Raw genomic sequence first — 19,417 nt, 5'->3', positions numbered from 1 at the left:
GAACTATGTACTTCTGTGCACAGATGCTACTGCAGACTCTTCGACTTTAAATGTTTATTGAGTGTGGACATACATAAATCTTGGCCTATACGTTATGCCAAACTTCACATACACAGGGCAATTCAGCTAAGCTGTTCATCTAAAATGTTTCCAGAACCATTTAAGACACTGTGATACTATTACCTAGATGAACTACAAGGAAGTCCTCACTAAGTGACTTTGGTCTTTTTTCATAGCTATATTGATTATTGAGCTATTGATATCATCTACATTTTTTCAAATAGGACTGTAGTTATTTCTGTTGCTGGTGTCATAGTAGAAGATACAAAGGCAATGGTGTTTCACTCTGCAAGATCCCATTACCAGTTCTGGGGTAATTACAATGACTATAGTTTAGGGTTCATCTGTTTTGAACATGAAACCAATTGCTGTCTTGCACAGAAGAGCATCATTACATATCAACATAAGAAAAATTCCGTCTGTGTAATTCAAATTTGTTGAGCAATGTTTAGTTTGAAAACATAAAAGTAGTTCACAAACCAAGAGAAACTATATATGTTACTTCTTTATGAAGAATGCAGAAGGAACACAAAGAGACAGTTGAGTTGTACACTCAAAGGTACCCCAACAGAGAGTGTCCAACAAGAATGATGATTCTGTAAAAGTGCAAAAAATTGTTATTTGAAGGGCACGAAAATCCTGCATGGTTTGTAAGGCTACAATAAGGGAAGGAGCCAAATAAATGCTCTGGCAGGCATTGTTCATAATCCACATGTTATGTTCCAGAGAAATTGTGATTGCCTCTGGTATCAGTCGGCCAAATGTTGTTCAGTTCTGTGCAAAACAGTTTATATTCTTATCATGTTCCACTTTGCTAACAGATTACCAGAGGGACTGCAGAAGACCATGGGGACTCTGTCACTCAGTTGTGGTGTAGCATCAGGACAACAGGTTCTTTCATCAAAGACTTCTCTTTGCTAATGATGCTACCTTTACAAATCACAAAAAGCTGAATGTAAGAAATAAGCATTAGCGGGGTGCTGAGAATTCACACTGGCTGAGGGAAGTTGAATACCAGAGACAATGGAGAGTGAATGTTTGGTGCCAGATTACTCAGGACTATGTGATTGGTCCTTACTTCACTAACAGAACTGTAACGGGTAAGAGTTACACACAATTTCTTACCAAAGTCTTACTGCCTCATCAAGAGGATGTGCAACTTGAAATATGTTGATGTATGTATCAGTGCAATGTCGATTGTGGCTAGAAAAGCACTTACTCAGATCCTTGCTTGTCATTGGATAGTGGGTGAAGCGTTATCAGTGGCCTGCATGTTCACCTGATGTGACACCAATGAATTCTTTTCCTCAGATGGAGTCTGTTTATAAGTTCAGAGTGCCCAAGAGGATCTAAGACAGCCCACCCTTGCAGCATTGAAGGGATCTCTTCAATCATTGCAGAAGTCCTTCCACAAACAACTGCATGACTGAATGAATGAATGAAAAAATGTATATGTTGGACATTTCAAGTACTTGATGGCATAAATGGACTTTTAAGGAAGCGTTTATGACAAAAATATTTAGTGATTCCATTTTTGTTGCCATTATTGATGTAATTTTACAATCTAAGTATGCACCTTGACATTAAACTAATGACATAAAATTACTGTTTAACAGAAGTGACTTTTCAGGCTTTCCTGAATGATCTGTAGGAAATACACTTCTCGGATTTGTCACAGAATCATATGGTGCAAATCACACAATATTTCATTGATACAACTGTTCTACATCCTCAGGTGGAGGTAGATGCTGTTGTCACTGCTACAAGGTGTGTCTGATGATAATTTTATGGGGTTGTTGAAATTTATCAGGTCAGGAGCAGGCAATATGAGTGCATGGGAAGACGCTTGCAATTGGAGGAAAGCTATGCTCATAGTGCCTCCTGCACATGTGTTGTGGGAAACGACTGTGCTGCCAGATGTTCCTGTGATTGAAAGCTGAATTAAATCTCAGCACTACACTGCTTTGAGACATGAATCAGAAGTTCTTGCTTCTTCTGTTTGAATTTATAGCAGGCAGTGTTGCATTCAAGGACACACTTAGTTGCAAATCTGAATCCCTGTTGATAAGACTGTCTGCTGAATGGATATATATGGCCTCCTTAAAACTTATTCCCAGGGAGATGCCACTGAGGATAAAATTTCAGTAGCCACATAAAACATGCAATGCCCTATGTCAAGGCAATGCTTCGCTACCACTGATTTATCATGTTTCCCCAGGTATGTATGACAATGGTGTTCACCACAACTTTCTTGCACATTTTGGCATTTCACCCCAATATAAGATTTCCCACTCTGGCATGGACCTTATATATACCACATTAATAAGGCCTAGATTGTCTTTGATCAAACATAACAAATTCCTCAGTTTTGCTGGTGGCCAAAAAACACACTTGATGTCTTGTGTTTTGAGGATTCTTGCTATTATTGAAGACATGACACTAAAACACAGCATGAACGCCACTGCAATGGGTGCCTCTGCATCTCATTTTACATCCCTCCTATGAACTTGTTTAGAATCAAATAGCATATCTGTCTATCAGAATAGCCGTTCTGCTGGAGCACTGTTCTTAGGTGTTGTAGTTCACCAGGCTGACTGTTGGTATCTGAAACCACCTGTGCTCTATGTACTAAGGAGCATTACACACTACCACATTATGCAGGATGATGACAGCTTGTGGTCTGCAAATATAACTTGTGTGATTTTATTTGCAGTAGATCCTGTGACCCAGTGTACTGTCAGCTTTTCTTCTAACCATGACACCCAGGAATGGTAAGATATTCTGTATGGGGAGATATTCTGTATATTCAGATGAAGCAAGTTTAGATGCTAGAGAAACATAGGTAATGCCTCCATTCCATGGGGCCACACGACAAATATATTGTTTACACACCACCAGAAGCAGGAAGGTTGGAGATGTACTGACTGCAGTGCTTTTCTCTCAAAATCTTCCACAAAATAGTGGGCCACCATGGGAGACAGAGGACTTCCATGCCAACACTGTCCACTTGTTCAAAATATTGGTTATTGAATAAGAAATAAGTTGAGGTAAGGACATGTTTAAACAATGCTACAATGTCTTTCTAGAACTTGTTCCTGATTAGCTATAATGAGTCATCCAGAGATACTTTCATGAATAAAGATACAATGTCAAAGCTAACCAAAATATCTGATGATTGTAGCTTAAGTGTCTTCAGGTGTCCTATGAAGTTCTCTGAATTCTGGATGTGATAGTCACTTTTGCCTAAGAGGGGTTCCAACAGTGAAGTAAGATATTTAGCAAAGAAATAGGTAGGAGCTCCAATGTTGTTCACTATTGGGCAGAGAGGAGAGCCATAACTGCATGTCTCTGGTAGTTCTTACAATCTGAACTGCAGCCTGTTGGTGCAGTTAGTGAGTTTAGCAAGTATAAAACTTTACTTGAGAAAGACCTCTACAAGACTTATTAGAGCTTATCAGCAGCAAGTTTGAGAAAGACATTGTGGTATTGTTTAAACATGTGCTTACCTCAATTAATTTCTTATTTAGTAACCAACATTTTGAACAAGTGGATGGTGTCATCATGGGAAGTACACTGTCTCCCATGGCGACCAGCTATTTCATGGAAGACTGAGAGAAAAGAACTACAGTCGGCAAGTCTCCAACCCTCCTGCTTCTGGTGATATGTAGATGATACATTTGTGGTATGGCCTCATGGAGTAGAGGCATTACCGATAATTCTCCAGCATCTGAACTTGGTCCATCTGAAAATACAGTGAAGAAAGGTGGCATCTTATTATTTCTGGATGTTATGGTTAGAAGAAAAGCTGTTGCTACACTGTGACATAGTGTCTACTGCAAACCAACTCACACATGGTTATATTTGCAGCCCACCAGCTGTCATTATCCTCCACAATGCAGTAGTGTCTTATGCTCTTTGGCACTTAGAGCATATGTGATTGCAGATACTGACAGTCTGCCTGGTGAGCTGCAACACCTAATAATGGTGTTCCAACAGAACAATTCTGATAGAAAGATCCACCATGCATTTTGCTCTATGCAAATCCACAAGCCTAACAACTCTGGATGCCCCATCGTGGTTGGTTATTGTGCCTCCACTGCAGAATTTCAGCCCTCATTAACCAACACCTCCAACCAATTGCCTGTAATCTAGCCTCCCATGTCAAAGACACCAACCACTTCCTACACTGACTCTCCACTATCCCCACCCCTTTACCTCCTGGGTCCATACTCATCGCTGTTGATGCCACCTGCCTATACACCAACATCCTTCATGCCCATGGTCTTACCACTATTGAACACTACCTTTCCCAATGTCCTTCAAACTCCACTATCTCATTCCTCATACACCTTACTAACGTTATCATAACACACAAATACTTCGCCTTTGAAGGGAAGGTTTATTAACAAATCTGCAGCAAAGCCATGGACAACCACATGTTACCCATCCCTGCAGCCTTTTTATGGACCATCTAGAAGAGACCTTCCTAGCCTCCCGAAACACCAAACTTCTAGTCTGGTTCAGGTTCATTGATGATATCTTCATGGTCAGGACTCAGGGTCAAGATAACCTGTCTTCATTCCTTCAAACACCAACATCTCTCCCATCCACTTCATGTGGTCGTCTTCAACCTAGCATGCCCCCTTCCTAGATGTTGACCTCATCATCACTGATGACTCCATCTGCACCTACATCTACATCTGTATCTTCATCTACATCTATACTCTGCAAATCACTGTGAAGTGCATGGCAGAGGGTAGGTCCCATTGTACCATTATTTGGGTTTCTCCCTGTTCCATTCACATATGGAGTGTGAGAAGAATGATTGCTTGACTGCCTCTATGCATGCAGTAATTATTCTAATCTTATCTACATGATCGCTATGTGAGCAATATATAGGGTATTGCAGAGTATTCCTAGAGACATCATTTAAAGCTGGTTCTTGAAACTCTGTTAACACACTTTTTTGGGATAGTTTACATCTGCCTTCAAGAGTCTTCCAGTTCAGTTCCATCAGTATCTCTGTGAAACTCTCTGATGGATTAATCAAACCTCTTCTCTGTGGGGACTGATGACCATAGATGTTAAGTCCCATAGTGCTCAGAGCCAGCCTCTTCTCTGTATATGTTCAATATCCTATCTGGTATGGGCCCCACACATTTGAGCACTATTCTTCAACCAGTCGCATGAGTGATTTGCAAACAATCTCCTTTGTAGATTGATTGCACTTCTCCATTATTCTACCATAAAACCAAAGTCTACCACCTGCTTTACCCAGGACTGAACCTATGTGATCATTCCATTTAGATCCCAACAAATTATTACACCCAGGTATTTGTATGAGTTAGCTGATTCCAACAGTGACTCATTGATTTTATAGTCATAGGATACTACATCTTTTCATTTGGTGAAGTACAAAATTTTACATTTCTGAATATTTAGAGCAAACTGCCAATCTCTGCAACATGTTGAAATCTTATTTATGGAGTTTCTTTCAGGTATTACTTCATTACACCTAACTGCATCATCTGCAAAAAGGCTGATTTTACTATTAATATTGTCAGCAAGGTCATTAATATACAATATGAACAGCAAGGGTTCCAACACACTTCCTTGGGGCTCATCTGGAGTTACTTCTACATCTGACGATGACTCTCCAACCCAGATTACATGCTGTGTCCTCCCTACCAAAAAGTCCTCAGTCCAGTCACAAATTTCACCTCATGCCCGATATGATCATACTTTTAACAGTGAGCATAATGTGGTACTGAATGAAATGCTTTTTGGAAGTCAAGAAGTACTGCATTTACCTGGTTACCTCGATACAAAGCTTTCGTTTGCCATGTGAGAAAAGTGTGAGTTGGGTTTCACATGATTGATGTTTTTGAAATCCATGCTGGTTGGCACTGATTGATGTCATTCTGTTCAAGATACTTAATTACATTTGAGTTCAGAATATGTTCTAAGATTTTACAAGAAGTTTTCAAAGTTATTGGGCAGTAGATTTATGGATCACTTCTACTACCCTTCTTGTAGACGGGTATGACTAGTACCTTTTTCCAAGAACTGGGTATGGCTTTTTGTTTGAGGGATCTATGACAGATTACAGTCAGAAGAGGGGCTAACTCAACAGCAAATTCAGTATAGAATTTGACAGGGATTCCATCAGGCCCTGGAGCTTTGTTCAATTTATGATTTCAGCTGTTTCTCAACACCACTGACACTAATACTTATTTGATTCATCTTTTCAGTGGTATGAGGATTAAATTGGGGCAATTCTCTTGGGTTTTCCTTTGTAAAGGAACCTCTGTCCACATTAAACCCACCAACCACCAACAGTACCTGCATTTTGACAGCTGTCATCCACACCAGACCAAAAAATTCCTCCCATACAGACTCGCCACCCAGGGATGGTGTATCTGCAGTGACAAAAATTCCCTCTCTCAGTATGTTAAGGGTCTCACCAAGGCCTCGATTACCTACCATCATGCCCTGACATGAAGGACATCCTACCTAAGATACTTGCCACCCCTCCTAAAGTAATGTTTCATCAGCCACCCAATCTCCACAACATCCTAGTCCATCCCTATGCCACTCCCAATCCCAAACTCTTGCCACAAGAATCATATCCCTGTGGAAGACCCAGGTGCAAAATCTGCCTAATCCACCCACCTAGCTCTTCCTTTTCCAGGCCTGTCAGAGGTTCAACATACCCCATCAGAGACCAGGTAAACTTTTAAAGCAGCCATGTCATTTACCAGCTCTGGTGCAATCATTGAACAGGTTTTTATGCTGGTAAGTCTACCAACTAGCTGCCCACCAGGATGAATGTCCACCGCCAAACTGATGTCAAGAGGAAAGTAGATGACCATGTGGCACAAGATGCAGCTGAACATAACACACTTGATTTCAATGGCTGCTCCACTACCTGACCCCTCTGGATCCTTTCTTCCACAACCCACTTTTCTGCACTGCACAGATGGGAGTTATCCTTAAAATATATTCTCCACTCTAATAATCATCCCAGCCTCAACCTACAGTAATTTACTTTCCCTAGACCCTCTACCTATCAGTTTCCAACCTCTTTGTCCTATCGTCTCCTCCCCATTCTTACCTCCCACGCTGTTTATCTGCTGCCCTGTGTCAATGCTTCTGCCTGTCTTTCCCCACATCTCTCCTGTATTGCTCTTTCTTTTCCCATCACCCTGCCCCACAACATCCTGATGCTGCACCTGTTGGCACTCTAGTCCCTGCACACTCCACCAGACAGCATTTGTCTCTCTCCACCCATACACTACTATCCCTTCCTCTCCCCTGCCCCCTCCAGATTGCTGCTTGCACCCCACGTGATAGTTGCTCTCTGACCCAAGACGCTGGTGTTGGCGGTCACATGCATGAGGTGTGTCTGCTTGTGTGTATGAATGGTGTCTGTCTTTCTTTTATTGATAAGGTTGCAGCCGAAAGTTTCATGTAAGTATCTTTTAACTATGCCTGTCTGCAACTTAACATGTCTTCTTTATGATAACTATCAATATGTCTTTTCCTACGTTGTTGATATTCCTACTAAGTCAGTCATACAAAACTCAACTTGCCCTTTTCTCACACAATATCCTGCAAACTGTGGATGAAGGGAATAGGCAGATTTCTAAATTTCTAAAAAGCTCTGGACACAGTGCTCGACTGGACAATGTTAATGATCTGAGCGTATGTAACAGGCTCTCAGATATGTGTATGAACCAAAGACTTTTTAAGTAACAAAACCCAGTACATTGTCCTAGACAGTGAATGTTCATCAGAGACATAGGTATTATCTGAAGTGCCTCAGAAAAGTCTGATAGCAATGCTCTTATTCTCTATGAATGTAAATGATCTGACAGACAGGATGAACAGAAATCTGCTACTGTTTGCTGATGACATTGCAGTGTATGGGAAAATATTGTCACTGAGTGACTGTGGGAATAAAAAGGATGATGTACATATAATTTCTCCCTAGTGTTATGAATGACAGCTAGCTCTAAACATGTAGAAAAACAATCCTGTAATGTTCAAATACAGTATTAGTGCTGTACTGCTTGACACAATCAAGACATAATATCACAAAGTAATATGAAATCAAATGAGCACACAAGGTTACTTGTAGAGAAGGTGAATGGTTGACTTTGGTTTACTGGTAGATGTCTAGCAAAGTGTAATGCATCTGGAGATTGCATATAGAATACTAGTAAGACTCATTCTTGAATACTGCATGAGTGCTTAGGTTCCCCACCAAGTCAGATTAAAGGAAGACATCAGAGCAATTCAAAAGCATGCTGCTAGATTTGTTACTGGTACGTTTTATCAACATGCAAGTATTACAAAAATGGTCTGTGAACTCAAATGGGAATCTCTGGGATGAATATGATGTTCTTTCTGTGAAACATTGTTGAGAAATTAGTTTATTCACATGTGATAGAGTTTAGAGAAGCGATATTTGGGACTGGCTGTAGAATAATTCTACTGGCACCAATGTTAATCTCGCATAAGAACTGCAAAGACAAGGTAAGAGAAATAAGAGCTTTTTCTCTGCTCCATTTGTGAGCAGAACAGGGAAGGGAATGACTAGCAGTGATACAAAGTACTGAATGTCACTCACCATTTTGTGCCCTGCATAGTATGTATGTAGATGTAGAATACAAGTAATTTATGTGAAATGGCTTTGGCCACTCTTTCAAGGGCACATCACCAACATAACCTTATATTTTAAGAAGAAAAAAACACACTTGCAGTCAACCCCAAGCCAAAATTCAGGCTATAATCCTGGTAGTATGCAGTTACGAGCATCCAAATGTACATCTTTTGAACATTCCCGGGCATTGGTTATTTATTACTTGCTCCACACCACTACAGTCACCCTACGCCCAATATGAAATACTGTACAGGAGAGTGACAACTAGGGCCCTCTAACTGTTTCCGTAATAGATATGATGTTGGCCACAAACTCTTCATATGCAGTAAGTATGACTGTCTCGTTTCCTTTCTTTTTAGTTGTTGTAACATGCATTATTTTTTATGATGAAGAAGTCCCACCTCCATTGTGGCATGAAATCACTCTGCCGTACACTAATTTTGTGGATTGTTCATCTTTTTCTGAATGTGCTATTAAATTTATTTACACATACTAGGCCAAGCTTTGAAAAAGTTTTGCAGCTGTCGTACTCTGGTTTACAAAGTATTTACTCAAAATATATAGATTTCTTTTTTGTTTTAACGATTTAAAGTTCCTCTTCAGTGTTCTGAAAGACAGATTTCCCTTCCTTCCACTTTTTCAAATGACAACATCTTGTTTCATGTAATCATCTGTTCAGAGGCAAAATGGTATCCAATAATTTTACATTTTCAAAGCAGGATCCCTCATCACTTAATTCCACATTTTTAGATCCCTGCCCCTTTGTATCAATGTTGCTGTCTGAAAAATGTGACTGTGGCAAAACTGCATCCTTATTATCACAATAGTCATCCACTCACAAAGAAGCATCACATGTCAGTAAACTATTTTGCTCTGTGCAGGGTTAGCCAAGCGGTCTAGGGCGCTGCAGTCATGGACTGTGTGGCTGCTCCCAGCGGAGGTTCGAGTCCTCCCTTCGGCATGGCTGTGTGTGTTTGTTCTTAGGATAATTTAGGTTAAGCAGTGTGTAAGTTTAGGGACTGATGGCCTTAGCAGTTAAGTCCCATAAGATTTCACACATATTTTAACATTTTTTAAAACTATTTTGCTCTATGTCTGGCACATCATCTTTCATGAAATTGTCCACCATATCTGCAATGAAACTGAAAGGTGTAAATAACAGCACAAAGAAAACCCCATGTGCTTTCATTTGCCTAGCATAAAAGTTAATAATTCAGAATGTCATAACTGTGTACTGTCAGAATTATAGTCGAAATTTTCATGTAGGGTCAAGTGATGGTGCTGATATCTTGTAACTGTGCTTTTATCTCCTTCATATATGGGGTCAGGTTGGTAATGTTGCCTTATTAATGTCTTATGGCAACATTCAGATTCCAGCTAAGCATAAATTCTATTTGTACATTTAAAGTCCATATAATGGCACACAATTTATGGGAGAGGGTAGCATATACCAGTAGTTAGCATTTTTCACATCCCTTTGCAGATACTGTTTGGGAACAATAGTTATCTATACAGCTTACTGCATACTCTAATGTCTTACATTTTGCGACTATGATCAGAATAACAAATGCAATAGGAGATTAATTAATTAATTAATTATGTAACTAAAATAATATGAGAGACATTATTGTAATTAAAGTTCAGAACGATTTTTGGCCTTTAAATATGTCTGCTTGTGTCTGTGTATGTGTGGATGGATATGTGTGTGTGTGCGAGTGTATACCTGTCCTTTTTTCCCCCTAGGGTAAGTCTTTCTGCTCCCGGGACTGGAATGACTCCTTACCCTCTCCCTTAAAACCCACATCCTTTCGTCTTCCCCTCTCCTTCTCTTTCCTGATGAAGCAACAGTTTGTTGCAAAAGTTTGAATTTTGTGTGTTTGTTTGTGTGTCTATCAACCTGCCAGCACTTTTGTTTGGTAAGTCACATCATATTTATCAAAAAACAAAGATGATGTGACTTACCAAATGAAAGTGCTGGCAGGTCGATAGACACACAAACAAACACAAACATACACACAAAATTCAAGCTTTCGCAACAAACGGTTGCTTCATCAGGAAAGAGGGAAGGAGAGGGAAAGACGAGAGGATGTGGGCTTTAAGGGAGAGGGTAAGGAGTCATTCCAAACCCGGGAGTGGAGAGACTTACCTTAGGGGAAAAAAGGACAAGTATACACTCGCACACACACATATCCATCCGCACATACACAGACACAAGCAGACATTTGCAAAGGCAAAGAGTTTGGGCAGAGATGTCAGTCGAGGCGGAAGTACAGAGGCAAAGATGTTGTTGAAAGACAGGTGAGGTATGAGCGGCGGCAAATTGAAATTAGCGGAGATTGAGGCCTGGCGGATAACGAGAAGAGAGGATATACTGAAGGGCAAGTTCCCATCTCCGGAGTTCTCACAGGTTGGTGTTAGTTGGAAGTATCCAGATAACCCGGACGGTGTAACACTTTGCCAAGATGTGCTGGCCGTGCACCAAGGCATGTTTAGCCAGGGGTGATCCTCATTACCAACAAACACTGTCTGCCTGTGTCCATTCATGCGAATGGACAATTTGTTGCTGGTCATTCCCACATAGAAAGCTTCATAGTGTAGGCAGATCAGTTGGTAAATCACGTGGGTGCTTTCACACGTGGCTTCTGTGTTACAGGACTGGTGTAGGTGGTGGTGGGAGGGTGCATGGGACAGGTTTTACATCGGGGGCAGTTACAAGGGTAGGAGCCAGAGGGTAGGGAAGGTGATTTGGGGATTTCATAGGGATGAACTAAGAGCTTACGAAGGTTAGGTGGAATGTGGAAAGACACTCTTGGTGGAGTGGGGAGGATTTCATGAAGGATGGATCTCATTTCAGGGCAGGATTTGAGGAAGTCTTAACCCTGCTGGAGAGCCACATTCAGAGTCTGATCCAGTCCCGGAAAGTATCCTGTCACAAGTGGGGCACTTTTGGGGATCTTCTGTAGGAGGTTCTGGGTTTGAGGAGATGAGGACATGGCTATCCTTAATAAAAGTCCTCAATCTTTCCTCTCCCACATCCACACCGGCTGTTCAGAGCATCCTCCTACAGGCCAACCGCAAATTAGAACAGCATGCCACCCTCCACCTCAAAAAACTATCCAATCTCCTGGTTTCCCACCTCCGGAAAGGCAACTCACTCAGCCGGCCGAAGTGGCCGTGCGGTTAAAGGCGCTGCAGTCTGGAACCACAAGACCGCTACGGTCACAGGTTCGAATCCTGCCTCGGGCATGGATGTTTGTGATGTCCTTAGGTTAGTTAGGTTTAACTAGTTCTAAGTTCTAGGGGACTAATGACCTCAGCAGTTGAGTCCCATAGTGCTCAGAGCCATTTTGAACCAACTCACTCACCCTTCACAACCTTTCCAGCAAACCTCAACCTCCTCTCATTGCACACAGACCCAGTCTCTCCCATCTACTCAATCTCCCACTTCCAGCTCCACTCCCCCCAAAACCTCAAAATTCCAATCAACACAATCTGGAACCACAACACCCTAATTCAGTAGTTAACCCTTCCTCCAAACCTCTCTCCCAATCCGAAACCTCTGTCCTATCCAAAGGCCTCACCTTCAGCCCCACTCCCAGATTCAACCAAACAGCCCTTGTCAAAGATTTACTGTCCTACACCCATACTCTCTGCTGGAAATATCACTTTGCCATGAAGAAAAATGATCCTAATCCTACTCCTAATGATCCAACTCCCCAAGACACTATCCAAATTGAACCCTGCCTGGAACAGTTCCGTCCTCCGTCACAGCGGGGCCCACCTCCTCTTCCTCAAAATCACCCTCTCCAAACTTTCCAGGAATTTCTGACTTCCAGCCTTGCCTCTCAATCCTTCTTGAAAAACCTTAATCCTATTCCCAACATCACCACTGCTGAAGCCCAGGCTATCCGTGATCTGAAGGCTGACCGATCCATCGTCATTCTTCCTGTAGACAAGGGTTCCACGACCGCGATACTTGATCGTCGGGAGAATGTGGCTGAGGGACTGCGTCAGCTTTCAGACAACACTACATACAAAGTTTGCCAAGGTACTCCCATTCCTGATGTCCAGGCGGAGCTTCCAGGAATCCTGAGAACCTTAGGCCCCCTACAAAACCTTTCACCTGACTCCATCAACCTCCTGACCCCACCAACACCCCGCACCCCTACCTTCTACCTTCTTCCTAAAATTCACAAACCCAATCATCCCGGCCTTCCCATTGTAGCTGGTTACCAAGCCCCCACAGAACATATCTCTGCCTACGTAGATCAACACTTTCAACCCATTACATGCAGTCTCCCATCCTTCATCAAAGACACCAACCACTTTCTCGAACGCCTGGAATCCTTACCCAGTCTGTTACCACCGGAAACCATCCTTGTAACCATTGATGCCACTTTCTTATACACAAATATTCAGCACGTCCAGGGCCTCGCTGTAATGGAGCACTTCCTTTCACACCGATCACCTGCCACCCTACCTAAAACCTCTTTCCTCATTACCTTAGCCAGCTTCATCCTGACACACAACTTCTTCACTTTCAAAGGCCAGACATATCAACAATTAAAGGGAACAGCCATGGGTACCAGGATGGCCCCCTCGTACGCCAACCTATTCATGGGTCACTTAGAGGAAGCCTTCTTGGTTACCCAGGCCTGCCAACCCAAAGTTTGGTGCAGATTTATTGATGACATTTTCATGATCTGGACTCACAGTGAAGAACTCCAGAATTTCCTCTCCAACCTCAACTCCTTTGGTTCGATCAGATTCACCTGGTCCTACACCAAATCCCATGCCACTTTCCTTGGCGTTGACCTCCACCTGTACAATGGCCAGTGTCACACATTCGTCCACATCAAACCCACCAACAAGCAACAGTACCTCCATTATGACAGCTGCCACCCATTCCACATCAAACGGTCCCTTCCCTACAGCCTAGGTCTTCATGGCAAACGAATCTGCTCCAGTCCGGAATCCCTGAACCATTACACCAACAACCTGAAAACAGCTTTCGCATCCCGCAACTACCCTCCCGACCTGGTACAGAAGCAAATAACCAGAGCCACTTCCTCATCTCCTCAAACCCAGAACCTCCCACAGAAGAGCCCCAAAAGTGCCCCACTTGTGACAGGATACTTTCCGGGACTGGATCAGACTCTGAATGTGGCTCTCCAGCAGGGATACGACTTCCTCAAATCCTGCTCTGAAATGAGATCCATCCTTCATGAAATCCTCCCCACTCTACCAAGAGTGTCTTTCTGCCGTCCACCTAACCTTTGTAACCTCTTAGTTCATCCCTATGAAATCCACAAACCACCTTCCCTACCCTCTGGCTCCTACCCTTGTAACCACCCCCGGTGTAAAACCTGTCCCATGCACCCTCCCACCACCACGTACTCCAGTCCTGTAACCCGGAAGGTGTACACGATCAAAGGCAGAGCCACGTGTGAAAGCACCCACGTGATTTACCAATTGACCTGCCTACACTATGAAGCTTTCTATGTGGGAATGACCAGCAACAAACTGTCCATTCGCATGAATGGACACAGGCAGACAGTGTTTGTTGGTAATGAGGATCACCCCTGGCTAAACATGCCTTGGTGCACGGCCAGCACATCTTGGCAAAGTGTTACACCGTCCAGGTTATCTGGATACTTCCCACTAACACCAACCTGTCAGAACTCCGGAGATGGGAACTTGCCCTTCAGTATATCCTCTCATCTCGTTATCCGCCAGGTCTCAATCTCCGCTAATTTCAATTTGCCGCCGCTCGTACCTTACCTGTCTTTCAACATCTTTGCCTCTGTACTTCCGCCTTGACTGACATCTCTGCCCAAACTCTTTGCCTTTACAAATGTCTGCTTGTGTCTGTGTGTGTGCGGATGGATATGTGTGTGTGTGAGTGTATAACTGTCCTTTTTTCCCCCTAAGGTAAGCCTTTCCGCTCCTGGGATTGGAATGGCTCCTTACCCTCTCCCTTAAAATCCACATCCTTTCGTCTTTCCCTCTCCTTCCCTCTTTCCTGATGAAGCAACCGTTTGTTGCAAAAGCTTGAATTTTGTGTGTATGTTTGTGTTTGTTTGTGTGTCTATCGACCTGCCAGCACTTTCGTTTGGTAAGTCACATCATCTTTGTTTTTAGATATATTTTTCCCACGTGGAATGTTTCCCTCTATATATATATTCATCTGGATAGTTATCCGACAATTCATTGCTTAAGGCCTAGTATGTGTGTCTTTATATATATCATTCTGTACTATTTGATAAAAAACTTCATATTCATTGTGAAGGCATATGGAATGTTCTAGAGGAACATATATTGTCATCATTATCAAGAGATTGTTGTCATTAACAAAATTATGTACAAATGCTGGATTGAATGTATAATAAAGAAATTGAAGGGATAAATATTTGGCAGAAAATATTAAAATGCTGTGGAATTGTTGGCGTAGGTGGCCAGCGCCCCTAATTACCACAATTACAATCAAATAATGGGCTAACACAAAAAACCTCATTATCTTGAGAAAAGTTATTAGTAAGTGATGTATTTTCATTTGTTATCTATTCTTCTGTCCTGTTCTGTAATTGATATTCATGTAATTACATTTATAATTAACTCTCCAATTGTTTACATCTCACAGTTTTCCATTTGCAGAAATTGAGGCCTTATTTGTATGTTCTATGTATTTAAGTGGATAAAGCATGAGCTCTGTACTACCATTACATGTTAGGAACCAAATCCAAACTGTAATTAATTATGTAACTAAAATAATATGAGAGACATTATTGTAATTAAAGTTCAGAACGATTTTCTTATGGAAAACTAAAGATATTACTAGAAAAGATTGTTATTCAAATACTGTATTTTATACCTTATTTGGTTATAACACCAGTTTCTTTATGTTTTGTAAATTTTAATTGTAACATTGAAATTATACAAAATTAACTATGGAATATTTTGTGAGCAGTTGTTAAAATACTATATAAGGGAAAGCAGCAAGGCTGCGAGTCACTCTGCTAGAGAGTCTGTTTGAAAGTCAATCTGCAAGGTCAGTTTTGAAGTTACTTTTGAAAGCCAAAGAGATCAGTCTGACCATGTTTTGTTTACATGACGAGTGTGTGATTTGGATGTCAATTAATGTGAATAAATCTTGTTAAACATGAAATTTTCACATTCATTCATCAATGGACCAGGCAGAAGAAACTTAAGTAATATTCAACATGAATCATTACAAGATCCATACTCTTACAGCAAAGTTATATTGGCTGCATAAGCTTGAAGTTCTGCAGGATCAATCTTACCCTCATTCGTACAATATGCATAGATACGAAAATAATGATTTTTCAGTACATGAGTATTATTACTGCATCAAAAAATATACTTACAGCTGAAACATTTAACGGGACTGATAAACTTGCACTATTTGCACTCCTGCTCATTCTTCTACGGGACGCCTTGTTTAATGTGCGTTGAACAGCACGTACACTCTCCCAAAGCTGTAGCCTCTGACTCTGAGTTTTAAACCTTCTGCTTGCAGCTTCCTTGTCAAAGTCAACTGACCACTGATAAGAAAGCCTCTGACCAGCTGCTGATGACAGCCTATAAAAAGAAAACAATAAAAGAAAAAAAGGCTACAAAGAAACTATCTTCATCAAAAGAAAATGAAAGAGAAAACTAATAGGCAAATATATGCACATAAAATGTGAAATAGCTGGATAGCTTTTAAATACATGTAAAGGTTTAACAGAAGCTGCCTAATATAATCAAGGAAGCATCAGCTGTTTTAAAAGTAGTGACTTTCTGGTTAATTTTCTATTTCACATTAACAAAATTAGTTTCATATATATACCTCCACTTCATCCACATCCATGAAAGTTCTCCTTCATTAGAAGAGTAAGTTACACTGAAGAGACATCTAACAAATCTGCAGAAAAGGACAGTTATTGGACAGTGTGATAAGGTATTTGAAACAGAATTATTTCTGAGCATTTATGTGCCGCTGTGATAAATCATTCAAGAGAGATGATCAACAGGTCACAATGGAACAGGCACTTCTGGTTCCACTATCTTACCCCCATTCTTGTTCCATTCATGAATGGCACATGTGAAAAATGATTATTGGTAAACTGCAGTATTAGCTCTAATTTCTCTGATTTTCTCATTTTGCGATATATAAGACTTGTGATCAAAAGTAATGGGAATTTTTTAATTTTGCTTACTTTATACATCTGATTTGGATTTTTTTTTATCTTGTTGGTACACATGTTTCTGTTACATGTTTACATTTTCAGCTCTTTCAGATGTTTAGTTTATTGTTGACAATCAAAAAGGCTATACATGTTTTTGAGGGCCAGACAAATTTTTACATTGTTTTGCCACTATTGATGAGATAAAAACAGAATCACGGAAGAAGAGGAATGCAATACCAAAAAGTGAGTTCCAAAATTGCTTCCGAGATTGGAAAAAGTGCTGGTACAAGTGTATTATGCCTGAGGGGGATTACTTTGTAGGGGAAAAAGATGATGTTGAATAAATAAAGATTATTTACAAGAAACAAAATTTTCTCTTACTTTTCAATTGCACCTCTTATGTGGAAGGAGGTATGTGCTCTCAGGACTTCAATAGTAAACCTCTCCAAGATTCACAATGCCTCTTGTATAGTATCTGCCACAGGAGTTTTTTGAGCATTTCTGTAACACTCTGACACTAAATACATGTTCTTATGATGGGGTGCTCCATTCTTCATTGGATCTTCTAACTCTTGTATTAATCCAACCTGGTCAGGGTACTAGAATGATGAAGGATTAGTCAAACAAGTGTTTTGTAAGACACTCCTTTATGGGTGAATTACATTTCCTTATGAGTCTGCCAATGAGTCTCAACCTGGCATCTGCTTTTCCTACAGTTTATTTTATTTGATCATTCCACTTTCAGTCAATCTAGATGGTTACGCCTAGATATTTTATGGTTTCTGGTGATTTGTCACCAAGTGTGTAATCATAGAATATGAGATTTATTTGTCTATTTATGTGCTATGTGTTACATTATGAAACTTCCTGGCAGATTAAAACTGTGTGCCCGACCGAGACTCGAACTCGGGACCTTTGCCTTTCGCGGGCAAGTGCTCTACCAACTGAGCTACCGAAGCACGACTCACGCCCGGTACTCACAGCTTTACTTCTGCCAGTACCTCGTCTCCTACCTTCCAAACTTTACAGAAGCTCTCCTGCGAACCTTGCAGAACTAGCACTCCTGAAAGAAAGGATATTGCGGAGACATGGCTTAGCCACAGCCTGGGGGATGTTTCCAGAATGAGATTTTCACTCTGCAGCGGAGTGTGCGCTGATATGAAACTTCCTGGCAGATTAAAACTGTGTGCCCGACCGAGACTCGAACTCGGGACCTTTGCCTTTCGCGGGCAAGTGCTCTACCAACTGAGCTACCGAAGCACGACTCACGCCCGGTACTCACAGCTTTACTTCTGCCAGTACCTCGTCTCCTACCTTCCAAACTTTACAGAAGCTCTCCTGCGAACCTTGCAGAACTAGCACTCCTGAAAGAAAGGATATTGCGGAGACATGGCTTAGCCACAGCCTGGGGGATGTTTCCAGAATGAGATTTTCACTCTGCAGCGGAGTGTGCGCTGATATGAAACTTCCTGGCAGATTAAAACTGTGTGCCCGACCGAGACTCGAACTCGGGACCTTTGCCTTTCGCGGGCAAGTGCTCTACCAACTGAGCTACCGAAGCACGACTCACGCCCGGTACTCACAGCTTTACTTCTGCCAGTACCTCGTCTCCTACCTTCCAAACTTTACAGAAGCTCTCCTGCGAACCTTGCAGAACTAGCACTCCTGAAAGAAAGGATATTGCGGAGACATGGCTTAGCCACAGCCTGGGGGATGTTTCCAGAATGAGATTTTCACTCTGCAGCGGAGTGTGCGCTGATATGAAACTTCCTGGCAGATTAAAACTGTGTGCCCGACCGAGACTCGAACTCGGGACCTTTGCCTTTCGCGGGCAAGTGCTCTACCAACTGAGCTACCGAAGCACGACTCACGCCCGGTACTCACAGCTTTACTTCTGCCAGTACCTCGTCTCCTACCTTCCAAACTTTACAGAAGCTCTCCTGCGAACCTTGCAGAACTAGCACTCCTGAAAGAAAGGATATTGCGGAGACATGGCTTAGCCACAGCCTGGGGGATGTTTCCAGAATGAGATTTTCACTCTGCAGCGGAGTGTGCGCTGATATGAAACTTCCTGGCAGATTAAAACTGTGTGCCCGACCGAGACTCGAACTCGGGACCTTTGCCTTTCGCGGCTAAGCCATGTCTCCGCAATATCCTTTCTTTCAGGAGTGCTAGTTCTGCAAGGTTCGCAGGAGAGCTTCTGTAAAGTTTGGAAGGTAGGAGACGAGGTACTGGCAGAAGTAAAGCTGTGAGTACCGGGCGTGAGTCGTGCTTCGGTAGCTCAGTTGGTAGAGCACTTGCCCGCGAAAGGCAAAGGTCCCGAGTTCGAGTCTCGGTCGGGCACACAGTTTTAATCTGCCAGGAAGTTTCATATCAGCGCACACTCCGCTGCAGAGTGAAAATCTCATTCTGGAAACATCCCCCAGGCTGTGGCTAAGCCATGTCTCCGCAATATCCTTTCTTTCAGGAGTGCTAGTTCTGCAAGGTTCGCAGGAGAGCTTCT

The 19,417-nt window shown here is 41.9% G+C and overlaps 1 protein-coding gene across 1 annotated transcript in view; it reads right to left on the bottom strand.

Annotated features, from left to right (window-relative positions):
- LOC126195617 (uncharacterized) overlaps window positions 1–19,417 on the bottom strand; it is a 444,247-nt gene that overhangs the window by 287,768 nt on the left and 137,062 nt on the right. The window contains exon 11 of the mRNA XM_049934243.1: window positions 16,111–16,324. Within this exon, the coding sequence (XP_049790200.1) occupies window positions 16,111–16,324 (214 nt within the window). The remainder of the gene's footprint in view (window positions 1–16,110; window positions 16,325–19,417) is intronic.

The sequence above is a fragment of the Schistocerca nitens genome, chromosome 7 (genome assembly GCF_023898315.1).
Source record: "Schistocerca nitens isolate TAMUIC-IGC-003100 chromosome 7, iqSchNite1.1, whole genome shotgun sequence".
NCBI classification, from domain to species: domain Eukaryota; kingdom Metazoa; phylum Arthropoda; class Insecta; order Orthoptera; family Acrididae; genus Schistocerca; species Schistocerca nitens.
The sequence above is the reverse complement of the archived record's forward strand: the minus strand, read 5'-3'. Positions and strand labels throughout refer to the sequence as shown.